Source organism: Neovison vison, chromosome 9 (genome assembly GCF_020171115.1).
Source record: "Neovison vison isolate M4711 chromosome 9, ASM_NN_V1, whole genome shotgun sequence".
Classification (NCBI taxonomy): domain Eukaryota; kingdom Metazoa; phylum Chordata; class Mammalia; order Carnivora; family Mustelidae; genus Neogale; species Neogale vison.
Window position 1 is genome coordinate 9,762,828 of NC_058099.1, and position 12,499 is coordinate 9,775,326.

General features: G+C 43.7%; 1 protein-coding gene across 1 annotated transcript in view; it reads left to right on the top strand.

The window, feature by feature from the left end:
• The first annotated feature begins 6,209 nt into the window (after nt 1-6,209).
• Nucleotides 6,210-12,499, top strand: part of PPP6C (protein phosphatase 6 catalytic subunit) — a 37,705-nt gene continuing 31,415 nt past the window's right edge. Inside the window, exon 1 of the mRNA XM_044264916.1 lies at nt 6,210-6,351. Within this exon, the coding sequence (XP_044120851.1) occupies nt 6,277-6,351 (75 nt within the window). The 5' untranslated portion in view covers nt 6,210-6,276. The remainder of the gene's footprint in view (nt 6,352-12,499) is intronic.

The window sequence follows — 12,499 nt, forward strand, 5'->3', positions numbered from 1 at the left end:
GCTCCGCCCTCAACGTGGGCGGGGATTCCAACTTCGCCCCTCCCCCAGACCCGGAAGAGCCCAGCGGCCAACCGCTCTCCAGCTCTCCGCTCCCAGGACCGGGCCTCCAGGGCGCGCCCTTGTGAACGGTACCAGGAGAGCTCCTCCTCGCCCTCCCCGAGTGTCGACCAGGCCGAGCGAGTCTCAGGATCTGAACTGGCTGGCCGTCCCTGGGGCCGTTCCTCCCCGGCAGTGTAAATAAGCCAGGGCTACTTGGAAACGATTTACAAGCGAACTGCCGTGGGGGGGAGGGGGGCGGGGCTGGGCATCCACTTGGACGACCCAAATTCCTGTGACAGCAGGGCTAGGATGTTTTAAGTTACAGCGGCTGCTGGAAACGGTTTTTGAAAGGGAGAGTTAAAGATGCTTTTCTAGGTGTGAAATCTCCCTGCGTGGTCCTTAGGCCACTTCGACCTTTGGTGCCTTAAACAGCCGACTCCATAATTAGCGTTAGTGACTAAGGTAGGCACTATGCCGAACCAAATGTGGCCTCTGGACTCCTGGAGTTTACAAACTAACAGAGAGACAGAAAAACAGGTAACTAGTTACATGTGCAAAAAGTGCAAGGAGGGCGCCTGGGTGGCTCAGTGGGTTGAGCCGCTGCCTTCGGCTCAGGTCATGATCTCAGAGTCCTGGGATCGAGTCCCGCATCGGGCTCTCTGCTCAGCAGGGAGCCTGCTTCCCTCTCTCTCTCTCTGCCTGCCTCTCCGCCTACTTGTGATTTCTCTCTGTCAAATAAATAAATAAAATCTTTAAAAAAAAAAAAGTGCAAGGAATACAAAGTTCATCAATGAGAGTATTCTTGGGGAAGTTACTTTTCTCTGGGCCTCAGTGCCACCCATCTGGGAAGATGGAGATATTAAGATTTCTGTCACAAGGTTATGGAGCAGAATACATGAGCTAATGAATACAAAGGGCTCGGTGCCCAGTTGCCGGCACAGAGTTGGTCTTCTGTAGAATGTAATGCCTTTTTTTTTTTTTTTTAGATTTTATTTATTTACTTGACAGAGATCACAAGTAGGCAGAGAGGCAGGCAGAGACAGAGAAAAGGGGAAGCAGGCTCCCCACTGAGCAGAGAGCCCCAAGCGGGGCTCAATCCCAGGACCCTGGGATCATGACCTGAGCCAAAGGCAGAGGCTTTAACCCACTGAGCCACCCAGGTGTCCCAAGTGTAATGCTATTCTTAGCTATAAATGAAGTTTAGACACCAGTCCTGTCTGCTCATTTGCTTTACCTCTGGTCTCTATAACATAGTTCCTCTGAAGCTTTCCCGAAAAATGGAGCCGTGGCTCACCTATGTCTATGTTCCAGGAGCCCCACAATCATTTAGGAAGACTGAAACCAGTTGCTGTGTTCTAGGAAATAGAAGAAAAGCTAAGGAAAGAGACCACAGGAGCTCTTCAAGAGTAGAGCTATGGTACCCTAGTGGGAACCAGACTGACATGCTTGGGTTCAAATCCAAGCTCCAGCACTTACCGTGTGACCCTGACATTTGGCAAGTCCACTAACTTCTCTGAGTCCCAGTTCCCTCATCTCTAAAATGGGGATGGTAATATCTCGAATACCAATTCTTGAAATTATAACAGGAATTTATTGACAAAGTGGAATTTGAGGTCTGCTGCTCTTCTCACAGCTCAAATATCCTGATTCAAACACCTGAAGTCTTTGTGAGTTCCCATCTTAATGGAAAAATCTCCATTGCTGTCTGCCACAGAGGATTTTTAGGAATATTTAGTAATTCTGGGGGCAACTGGGTGGCTCAGTCCGTTAAACATCTGCCTTCAGCTCAGGACATGATCCCGGGGTCTTGAGAGGGACCATTGTGTCAGGCTCCCTTCTCAGCGGGGAGCCTGCTTCTCCCTCTTCTCCCCACTTGTGCTCCCTCTTGTTATCTTTGTCCCTCTCTCTCAAATAAATAAAATCTTAAACAAACAAACAAAAAAAGAGTAGTCAGTAATTCAGTAATTTTGCTCTCCTAAAGGAAAGAAAACGAGGACTAGATTGGCTCTGGCACGTGTTCATGCATGTCTAGATGGAGATTTTTGCTCGGAGCTGCAGAATGCTCTGATGCATCCTGTGTCCTTTGGCCAGCTCCATTTCAGGGTGCCAAACTGGAGTTGCGCATAAGAAAAACTGGAAAAGGTTTTGGGCAAAGTAGCGACCACTTTTCTTTGTGAGACCTACGCTTTATACTAGAAATCACATTCAGAAATTGCTGGAAGGAACTTTTTTTTAAATATTTTATTTATTTATTTGACAGAGATCACAAGTAGGTGGAGAGGCAAGCAGAGAGAGAGGAGGAAGCAGGCACCCTACTGAGAGAGCCTGACAGGCGCCTACAGAGAGCCTGACGCGGGGCTCGATCCCACGACCCTGAGATCACGACCTGAGCCGAAGGCAGAGGTTTTAACCCACTGAGCCATCCAGGCGCCCCTGGAAGGAACTTTTGAGATCTATTTTTAAAATGGAAATGGAGGCCCAGAGAATTTAAACTGATTAGCCTACATAAATGGCAGAACCAGGAGCCTAGATTTCCTCCTTTGCCAAAGGAAAACTAAGAATACATTCCAGTGAGCAAGTTCTGTACATTTTCCAAAATAAATGACCAGTGTATCTATCACCTCTTCTAAGAGATCACCCAACACTCTGAAGGATGCTTCCCTTATTTCTCTCTGCTGTGTATATCAAGAGTGAGGTTTACTGAATGGGGTGGGGCTACGGTGGGGAGTTTACCACATGATTTGGTAATGTGAGAACTGTCACCTGTGATACCATCCACCTTCATTAGCTACCTGTTCACTGACTTATCAGCAAGGAAAGCAATGATGCTGATGTCATCTCCCTTTCAACCCATATTATAATTTGTAAAGAATGGTCATGTCCATCTCCTTACTTGCCTTACTTCCCAGTTCTGAGAAGGTATCTTAAGTAGGATTAATTTCCACTTACTGAGATTCAAAGCTAAAAAGTGAATTGCCAGCTTTCTAAAGAGGACGGTATTAATAATTTTAAAAAGTCAAAAACAATAGCATCTTGGGGCGCCTGGGTGGCTCAGTGGGTTAAGCCGCTGCCTTCGGCTCAGGTCATGATCTCACGATCCTGGGATCAAGTCCCGCATCGGGCTCTCTGCTCAGCAGGGAGCCTGCTTCCCTCTCTCTCTCTCTGCCTGCCTCTCCATCTACTTGTGATTTCTCTCTGTCAAATAAATAAATAAATAAAATCTTAAAAAAAAAAAAACAATAGCATCTTTTCCTCATTTGGAATTCTTTCTCCAAGAAATTCTGGACATGTCATCCTTACACTTTTTCCCTCTTAAAATCTTAAATGTTACCTCTTCAGAAAGGCCTTTCCTATCCACATAATACTAAGAGCTAACATTCATGTTGCACTCACTCTGTACCTAATATCATTAAGCCCTTTCTATATACCACTAACTGAACTAAACCTTAGTACAAGCCTATAAGGTGTTATTCTTATCTTCCGCATACAATATGATGACAGTTATTATCTCCATGTAGAAGCTGAGAAAACTAGAGTACAAAAAGGATAAATAACTTTGCCAAAGTCACACTATGAGTAATAGAGCCTGGAATTGAACTCTGGCCAGCTGGTAATACACTGCACACTTTATCTATACTATATTGCCAACCTAAAGTAGGCCTCTTCCACTCCATTTTTCTTACAGTACCCTTCTTTCCCTTTTAGGTATGAATCACACTTTGCAATTAGGATTTGCTCATTTATATTTATTCTGTTTGTCAGACTGTAAGCTCCATGAGGGCAAGGATCATATCTGTCTCATTCCTATTGTTAAGTGCTATATAAATATTTGTTGAATAAATGAAGAAATATGTGCTGTATGTCATTAATTCTGCAGCAAACTTTTAAAAATTAATTTTAGGGGTGCCTGACTGGCTCAGTCTATAGAGCATTTGACTCTCGATCTTTGGGTTGTGGGTTCAAGCCCAATGGCGGGTGTAGAGATGACTTAAAAATAAAATCTTCAGGGGCACCTGGGTGGCTCAGTCATTAAGCATCTGCCTTTGGTTCAGGTCATGATCCCAGGGTCCTGGGATGGAGCCCTGCTTTGGCTCCCTACTCAGTGGGAAGCCTGCTTTTCCCTCTCTCAGTCCTTCTGCTTGTGTCCTCTCTTGCTGCCTCTCTCTTTCTGTCAAATAAAGAAATAAAATTTAAAATAAAATAAAATTAAATCTGGGTGGCTCGGTCATTTGGGTGTCTGCCTTCAAGTCAGGTCATGATCTCAGGGATCAAGCTCCGTATCAGGCTCCCTACTCGGTGGGGAGCCTGCTTCTCCCTCTTCCTCTGCAGCTCCCCCTCCTTGGTCTCTCTCTCTGCTAAATAAATAAATAAAAATCTTTTAAAAAATTTAAAAATCTTCAAATAAAATTAAAAAAAAATAATTTTGGAGGTGCTTGGGTGGCTCAGTCAGCTGTGAGTCTGACTCTTGATTTCTGCTGCGGTTGTGATCTCAGGGTCGTGAGACTGAGATTTTAAATATTTTATTTATTTATTATTCATTTATTATTTGTTCATTATTATTTTCTATCATTTATTTCTATATTATTCGTTTATTTATTATTTAAAGATTTTATTTTAAAGTAATCTCCACACCCAATATGGGGCTTGAACTCACAACCTGGAGATCAAGAGTCCCATGTTCCACTGACTGAGCTAGCCAACCCCCCCAACTCCCCCTACACCAACAAAATACACTTTAAAGTAAGAGGATTCAGGCCAGGGCCATTTGAACAACAAATATTATTGAGCATTTGCTACTACTGGATTTTTCAAGTCTCCTAACTGGTCTCTCATCTGTAGCTGTCCTAATACAGTCAGAGAGACCCTTTTAAAATGAGTTTTGCATGTTACTCCTCTGCTCAAAACCCTGCAGTAACTCCCCATTAGATTAAAAGTAAAAACGTTCTTTTCTCTCATCCCTTCTCCTCTTGCTTCAACCGCACTAATCTTGACATTTTCAATATTCCATCTAGATATGCTTCTCTCTCCGGGCCTCTTGTGTTAGCCTCTTCCTTCTGATTGCCCTCAAGCATCTGAATGGCTAACTTCCCTACCTCTTTATTGGTTCTTAGAAATGCATCACGCCATCTCCCTTACACTATGGTCTTTCTTCCTTTTCTCTAGCACTTATCACTCCTAATATGCTATACAGTTAATATTTTATGTTCTGCCTCCTCTTCTAGAATGTAGTTACAGATTGTGGATAGAGATCTTTGGTTATTTTTCTTTCTAAATATCTTAAGTGCCTACAGCTGTACCTGGCATATAATTGTTGTTCAATAAACAGCTGCTAAAAGAACTACTGTTGAAGTTATACTTAGTGCCAAGTCCTGTTTTTGTTTTTTTTTTTTTCGTTTGTTTTTGTTTTTCTTCACTGATGGTAGAACAAGAGACTCCCTGCGCTCATGAGACTCACACCGAAGCATATTTAAACCAGTAGACCTATGTTCGGGTCTCTGTTCCCCTGCCTAGTCCCTGTGAGTTATGGGTCAAGTTACTTAACCTCTCTGAACCTTGCTTTCCTATTAACTGATATGAGGATTAAACGGAAAAACAGCATTTATATAGCATTTAGCCCAAGAAACCCGTAATGAGTGGTTCCCTCCTCTCTAGGTCTGCAAGACTGGTATCCTGATGTCTCTGTACAGGTTTAGGCAAGGTTTTCACAAGGACTTTCAAAGGTACAAATAGGTTAACTATGCTCAGGTTTACCCAATTTTTAACTGAAGAACTCTGGTGAGAGGATGCTTAAAAGCGTCTAAGTGAGAAACTAAGGAATGGCTAGGGTAATCTCCTTTTTTTTTTTTTAATCAGAAAAGCCTCGGTGGGCCCACTGAAGTTCAAGTATAAAGGAAGGGAAGGGGAGAAAAAGTGGGGCTAACTGGCCACAACTGCAAACTACAAATCCCAGTACTCCCCCCGGCAGAAAACTACGGGTCCCAGCCGGATTCACCGTCTGGACCCGGGGTGCCTCCAGGGACCCGCAGCCTGGTTCCGCTGGAGAGCGCGTGGGGCATGCGGAGTCAGCGGGGAGAATCGGATCAAATTTTACGCCGCTGCGCAGACGCCTCTCACGGGCCGGACGTGACGTAGGAAGAGTTCCGGCTTCGGCCTCCGCCGCTGCCGCTGCCGCTGCCGCCGCCGCTACTAGAGCCGCCGCTGCTGCCGCCGACGCCGTCGGGGCTTGTTATTTCTAAAATGGCGCCCCTAGACTTGGACAAGTATGTGGAGATAGCGCGGCTGTGCAAGTACCTACCGGAGAACGACCTGAAGGTGAGCCCGGCCGGGGCGGGAGCGCTGCTTGCGGGGCTCGCCCCTTCCGGCAGTGGGGCGCCCGCCGGCCCGCCCTTCCTCTCTCTGCGGGACCCCCGCCAGCATCCCGCCCCGTCCGGTCCTGGCGGTGGGCCTAACGCGGGGCGAAGCGACCCGGTTCGACCTGGTGTCACGCGGAGAGCGGGGGGAGCCCGAGTCCCCTGAATGCTGTCCGGGTTCCCTCCGTGGGGATCCCGAGGGATGTCGCGGCCTCTGTCCCAGGGTTGCCCCTCCTGGCCTTCGGGCTACCCCAGGCTCTAAGCCCTGACAGCTTTGCGTGGAGGACTCCTCTCCGCTCACCCCGACCCGGGTCTCCCGGAGGCCGACCGAGGCCCAGCGGACAGTGCCCTCGGAGTGGGGTCATCCCCCAGAGGTGGTGACAGGAGCGCGCGGGGTGGCCGGCGTCTGACAGGAGATGCCGCCAGCTCCCGGAACGCGGCCCGGCTGCGTTTAGGTCCCTGCGGAAAGGGAAGACGGTGGGCCAGAGCGGTCTGGTAGGGATGTCAGAGAACGTCAGGTCGTCCCTCTTTCCGTACTCCTCGTCCCAGTCGCTTGTTGCGAGCGTTGGTTTAGTTCTGTTAATTCAGATAGGAACCCATTTTCCAGTGCGTTGTTGAGCTAATGTCAGTGGATAAAGTCGTAGGCCCTCAATAGAAAAACTTTATGCCTCTTAAGTTGTTTCCTCGTAATCCCTTCCTTTTTTTTTTGTTTATTTTTCAAAGATATTATTTATTTTATTTGAGAGAGAATGAAAGAGAAAGCACGAGGGGGAAGGGTCAGAGGGAGTAGCAGACTACGCGCCAAGCAGGGACTCTAGGATCATGACCTGAGCCGAAGGCCGTCGCTTAACCACCTGAGCCACCCATCCACCCCTCTTAAGTCTTTCTTAACTGAAGATTTTCTTTCTTGGTTTCCCAAAGGAGATGAGTTGTTCCTTGCTATTGCCTAGCATGTGAGGGTAAAGGAATGAATATAAGAGAGAAGGAATGTAAGTTTTTGGTATGTTGCTTTTCTGAGAAGTGTTTTCATGCACAACGTTTAGGTGTCTGACTGTTCAGCGGTCAGTGCTAGTGCGTGTTTTACTTGTTCACTTAACTTTGATTTACTGTGTGGTAAGTGGGTAAGCCATTGATATTTTTTTCCCTCTAGTCTGTGGATGTAAAGCAATTTATTTTTGTAAATTCTTTTTCAAGGAAGGGATTACTTTTTTCTTCTTCTTCTTTTGCTCTGTTCGTACAGGAAGTTGATATTTAACATCAGTCAACAAGTATGCAAAATGTCTAAGGTCACACCAGCTCTTATGGATGTAACTTAGTTGTACTTAGATGTTAATTATATGTGCTGTATGGTAGGGGAGTCATTCTTGCACATTTTCCTCTTTTTAATAAGATACTTTGATTAAAATGAGGACAAAGCCAATACTAGCAGTGTAGCTTTTATTTATGCCCATCTGAGTCCTTCTGACATTAGTTTTGTTTATATGCACCAAGGATACAGAGAACATTGGGACCTAATTCATGGAAAACTAACCAGATGTCTTTTGGTGGCATTGTTCAATAGATCAAGTTGATTTTCTCATATCAGTGATTTGATGTGGAACTTTCTGTTTTTTAGCACAAGTAAAGCGGTCTTGAGCTTGGTGTTAATGAATAAAATGTTGCTTATTATTATAGTGTGTCTTGATATTAACTTGAGATTGGTTATATGATTTGGAAGATAATCAGTTGGATTGGATTTTCTTTGGACCTCTTAGTTTGATAAACATTGGATTTTCTTCCCATCTTAAGGAAATAGAGGTATTAAACCATTTCATTTCCCTTTGCAACACTGTTGGGCTGTATGTAGTGTATATCTGTTTCTTTTTTTCCCCCCTAAATAAGTATTTATTTATTTTTATTAACATATAATGTATTATTTGGTTCAGGGGTACAGGTCTGTGAATCATCAGTCTTACATAATTCACAGCACTCACCATAGCACATCCCCTCCCCAATGTCCATAACCCAGCCACCCTGTTCCACCCTCCCAACCCTCAGTTTGTCTCCCTCCCCAGTGCCATCTAGTTTCATTTTTTCCCTTCCTGCCCCCCATGAGCCCCCATCCTGCTTCTCAAATTCTTCTCATCAGAGAAATCATATGATAATTGTCTTTCTCTGATTGACTTATTTTGCTTAGCATACCCTCTAGTTCATCCCCATTGTTGCAAATGGCAACATTTGGTTTTTGATGGCTGCATAGTATTCCGTTGTTGGAGATCTGTTTTCTTTTGTTTTGTTTTTCCAAAGATTTCATTTATTTATTTGACAGAGAGAGACCGTGAGAGAGGGAACACAAGCAGGGGGAGTGGGAGAGGGAGAAGCAGGCTCCCTGTTAAGCAGGGAACCTGTCGTGGCGCTTGATCCCAGGACTCTGGGATCATGACCTGAGCTGAAGGCAGATGCCCAACCAACTGAGCCACCCAGGTGCCCCTGTATATCTGTTTCTTTTCTTTTCTTTTAAAAATATTTTATTTATTTATTTGACAGATAGAGATCACAAGTAGACAAAGAGGCAGGCAGAGCAGGGTAGGGGAAGCGGGCTCCCTGCTGAGCAGTGAGCTGGATGTGGGGCTTGATTCCAGGACTCTGGGATCATGACCCGAGCTGAAGGCAGAGGCTTTAACCCACTGAGCCACCCAGACGCCCCTATATCTGTTTCTTTCTTTTTTCTTTTTTTTAAAGAGTTTTGTTTATTTATTTGACAGACAGAGATCACAAGTAGGCAGAGAGGCAGGCAGAGAGAGAGGGAAGCAGGCTCCCTGCTGAGCAGAAAGCCAGATGCGGGACTCGATCCCAGGACCCTGGGATCATGACCTGAGCTGAAGGCAGAGGCTTTAACCCACTGAGCCACCCAGGCGCCCCCCACCTATATCTGTTTCTTTTATTTATTTATTTATTTATTTGACAGAGAGAAATCACAAGTAGATGGAGAGGCAGGCAGAGAGAGAGAGAGGGAAGCAGGCTCCCCTCTGAGCAGGGAGCCCGATGCGGGACTCTATCCCAGGACCTTGAGATCATGACCTGAGCCGAATGCAGCAGCTTAACCCACTGAGCCACCCAGGCGCCCCCTATATCTGTTTCTTTTCTTTTTTCTTTTTTTTTTTTTAAAGATTTTATTTATCTATTTGACAGACAGAGATCACAAGTAGGCAGAGAGGCAGGCAGAGAGAGAGAGAGAGAGAGAGAGGAAAGCAGGCTCTCCGCTCAGTGGAGAGCCCGATGCGGGACTCGATCCCAGGACCCTGGGATCATGACCTGAGCCGAAGGCAGCAGCTTAACCCACTGAGCCACCCAGGCGCCCCCTATATCTGTTTCTTATTAAACCTTTTTTTTTTTTCAGTCTTCTGGACAGGTAGTGGGAAAAAAGCAATTCTGATTTTTCCTCTTTAAGTAGAGGCTTTTCTTTGTCTTGGAAATGGTTTTATCAGATGAATTTAGTTGTGCTCTTCATGTCTGGTGTATTTTTAAAGAAATTTAATTTTGTTTCTACTTCTTGGCATAAAATAGAAACTAAAATTAGACAAGCCAAGGAAGTATTCCAGGAGTACCTTTTCTGAAGATTTTAGAGCCAAAATAAAAGATTAGAGGAAGAAAATTCATTGGAGCCCCTTAATGGTCATTATGGAAAAGATTTGTTCTGGTAGAAAAGATGATAGCAATATACCTGTGTTTTTAATTTGAGTAGAAGTTGGAGGTACTAAGTAATATGAGTGCATAGGGTGTTCTACATCTAATTTTGATTTCTCTATATCTAAATTGCAAGTGGTCAGATCATTAGTACTGGCTTGAATCTGCATAAATGTTTGGTAGGAATAAAGAGGAAATATATGAAAGTGAGTGGGCCAAAACATAACCTTTCTTAAAAATGAGCTCAAGTGGTTCTCATCCACAATAAAGATTTTATTTTATTTTATTTTTTTAAAAGGATTTTATTTATTTATTTGACAGAGAGAGATTACAAGTAGGCAGAGAGGCAGGCAGAGAGAGAGAGGAGGAAGCAGGCTCCCTGCCGAGCAGAGAGCCCGATGCGGGACTCAATCCCAGGACCCTGAGATCATGACCTGAGCTGAAGGCAGCGGCTTAACCCACTGAGCCACCCAGGCGCCCCATAAAGATTTTAGAGAGGATCATAGGAGATAGAAATTCCTTATCTGGCCAAGTGGAAGAATGAATGAGAAAAGGCAGGTGTATTGAATACTTAAGAATTTTGGTGGGGGAAGGGTTCTATAACTTGGGGACTGTTCAGTCTCTTGGACAGTTCTTAAAGGTGACATGTAGGTAAAGAAATTGCACAAGGAATTGTGCAGTTCCATAATAACCACTTTTATGAATTAATAGTTTATGTAATCTTTTTGGAACTCACTTTTATGTTTAGTCTGAGCCATTTCTGGGTTCTTCATATAAGGCTACTTGCACAGCAAAGTTGCATCTTGCTTGAAATGCCTCCATAAAGCTTCAAAAAATTCTCCTTTGCTTTTTTCCTGAGATTTAGTGAATAGCCTTTTATACCTCCTCATTACAGACTCTATCTGATTTTATAGATCCTCATCATACATAGTAGTCTTTATCCTTCCAGACTTGGAATTCTTTAGTCTAGTCACTCACCTTAGTAGTGCTTGTTGCATTGATCATTCTGTTTACCCAGATTGTTTGTTTTTTTGTTGTATCTTTTTCAGGTACCCTAGGGAAAACTGAAGACAATGTGACAGTAAGGGACATACTGTAGCATTGTATAAGCTAGAAGAGTGTAGTCGGTGTTTTCAGGACCCTTTCTGATAATACCTTGCATTTTGTTTGTCTTTCAGGCAACAGAATCACATTCCTCTATGTCTTATGAAATAGTCTACAACAGTGCTGTCTGGTAGAAATAAAGTGCTCAGAAACATGAACCTTCAATGGCCACATTTTAAAAAAATAGAATAGAACAGTTGAAATTAATTTAGTAATATTTTATTTAACCCAATTGCAACTTGTACCAATATAAAATTATTAATGTAATATTTTCCCCTTTTTTGGGGTACTGTGTGAAATGTGTATATTTTACATTTATGACACATCCCAGTTTGGACTAGCCATATTTCAGGGGCTTAGCAGTTACATGTGGCTGTAGGTGTTCTGTTGGAAGGTGCACATCTCTAACAACTCACTAGTCCCTTTCTAGAATTTCAGAGCTAAGAGAGAATCAGAGTTCTTCTAGTTCATGCCCTTCTTACTTTATTGAGGGTATACTGAGCTTCTTGGAGTGTATGATCTGCCTGAGGTCGTGCACCTAACCAATGAATTAAGTTGGAAAGCTTCTTGTGCAGACTCTGTCTGATAAAGTTATTAGCTGGGTTTTTTTTTGTTGTTTTTTTTTTGGATGACAAATAGCTTGCTTTTCTAGGCATATCTTCCACTCATGGCTTTTCTTTTTACCTCCATTCTAAGCACATTGGACGGTTCACTTCTGACAACACGCCCTGTGCTTTTCTCTGTGTTTGTTTCTGCTCAGTCTGTTTCTGTCACCTAGTTTTTTTTTTAATACTTACATAACACAAATTATAAATCATTTAATACTCTATGAGTTGGGTACTAATATTTGCCCCATTTTATAGATAAGTATCTGAAGCACAGATGGATTATAAGTATCTTTCTATAGTTATACAGTTAGTAAGTGAAGAAGCTGGGATTCAAACCTAGGTAGTCTGGGTCCAAGATTTATGTCTGTAACTACCATTTCTGTTTTCTCTATACAGTACCCTCAATGTCCCTTTAGACTTATGCCTCAGATGCCACTTTCTCCATGCAGGGCTTCTGGATTCCCCAGGCAGAATAATTAGCAATGATTAGAATGTACTTAGCTGCTTACAGTTTTCAGAGTACCTTCATGTCCATTCTGTTATTTACACAATACTTTTGTAAGGCAGAACAAATGCAGTGCAGGTCTTGAGGTTTATGTGGGTTTTGCCACAGTGACTCAATGGGAGTATATACCTGCATTATTTGCTATTAAAAATTTCCACTTTTGGGGCATCTAGGTGGTTCAGTTGGTTACACATCCGACTCTTTTTTTCAAAAAATATTTTATTTAT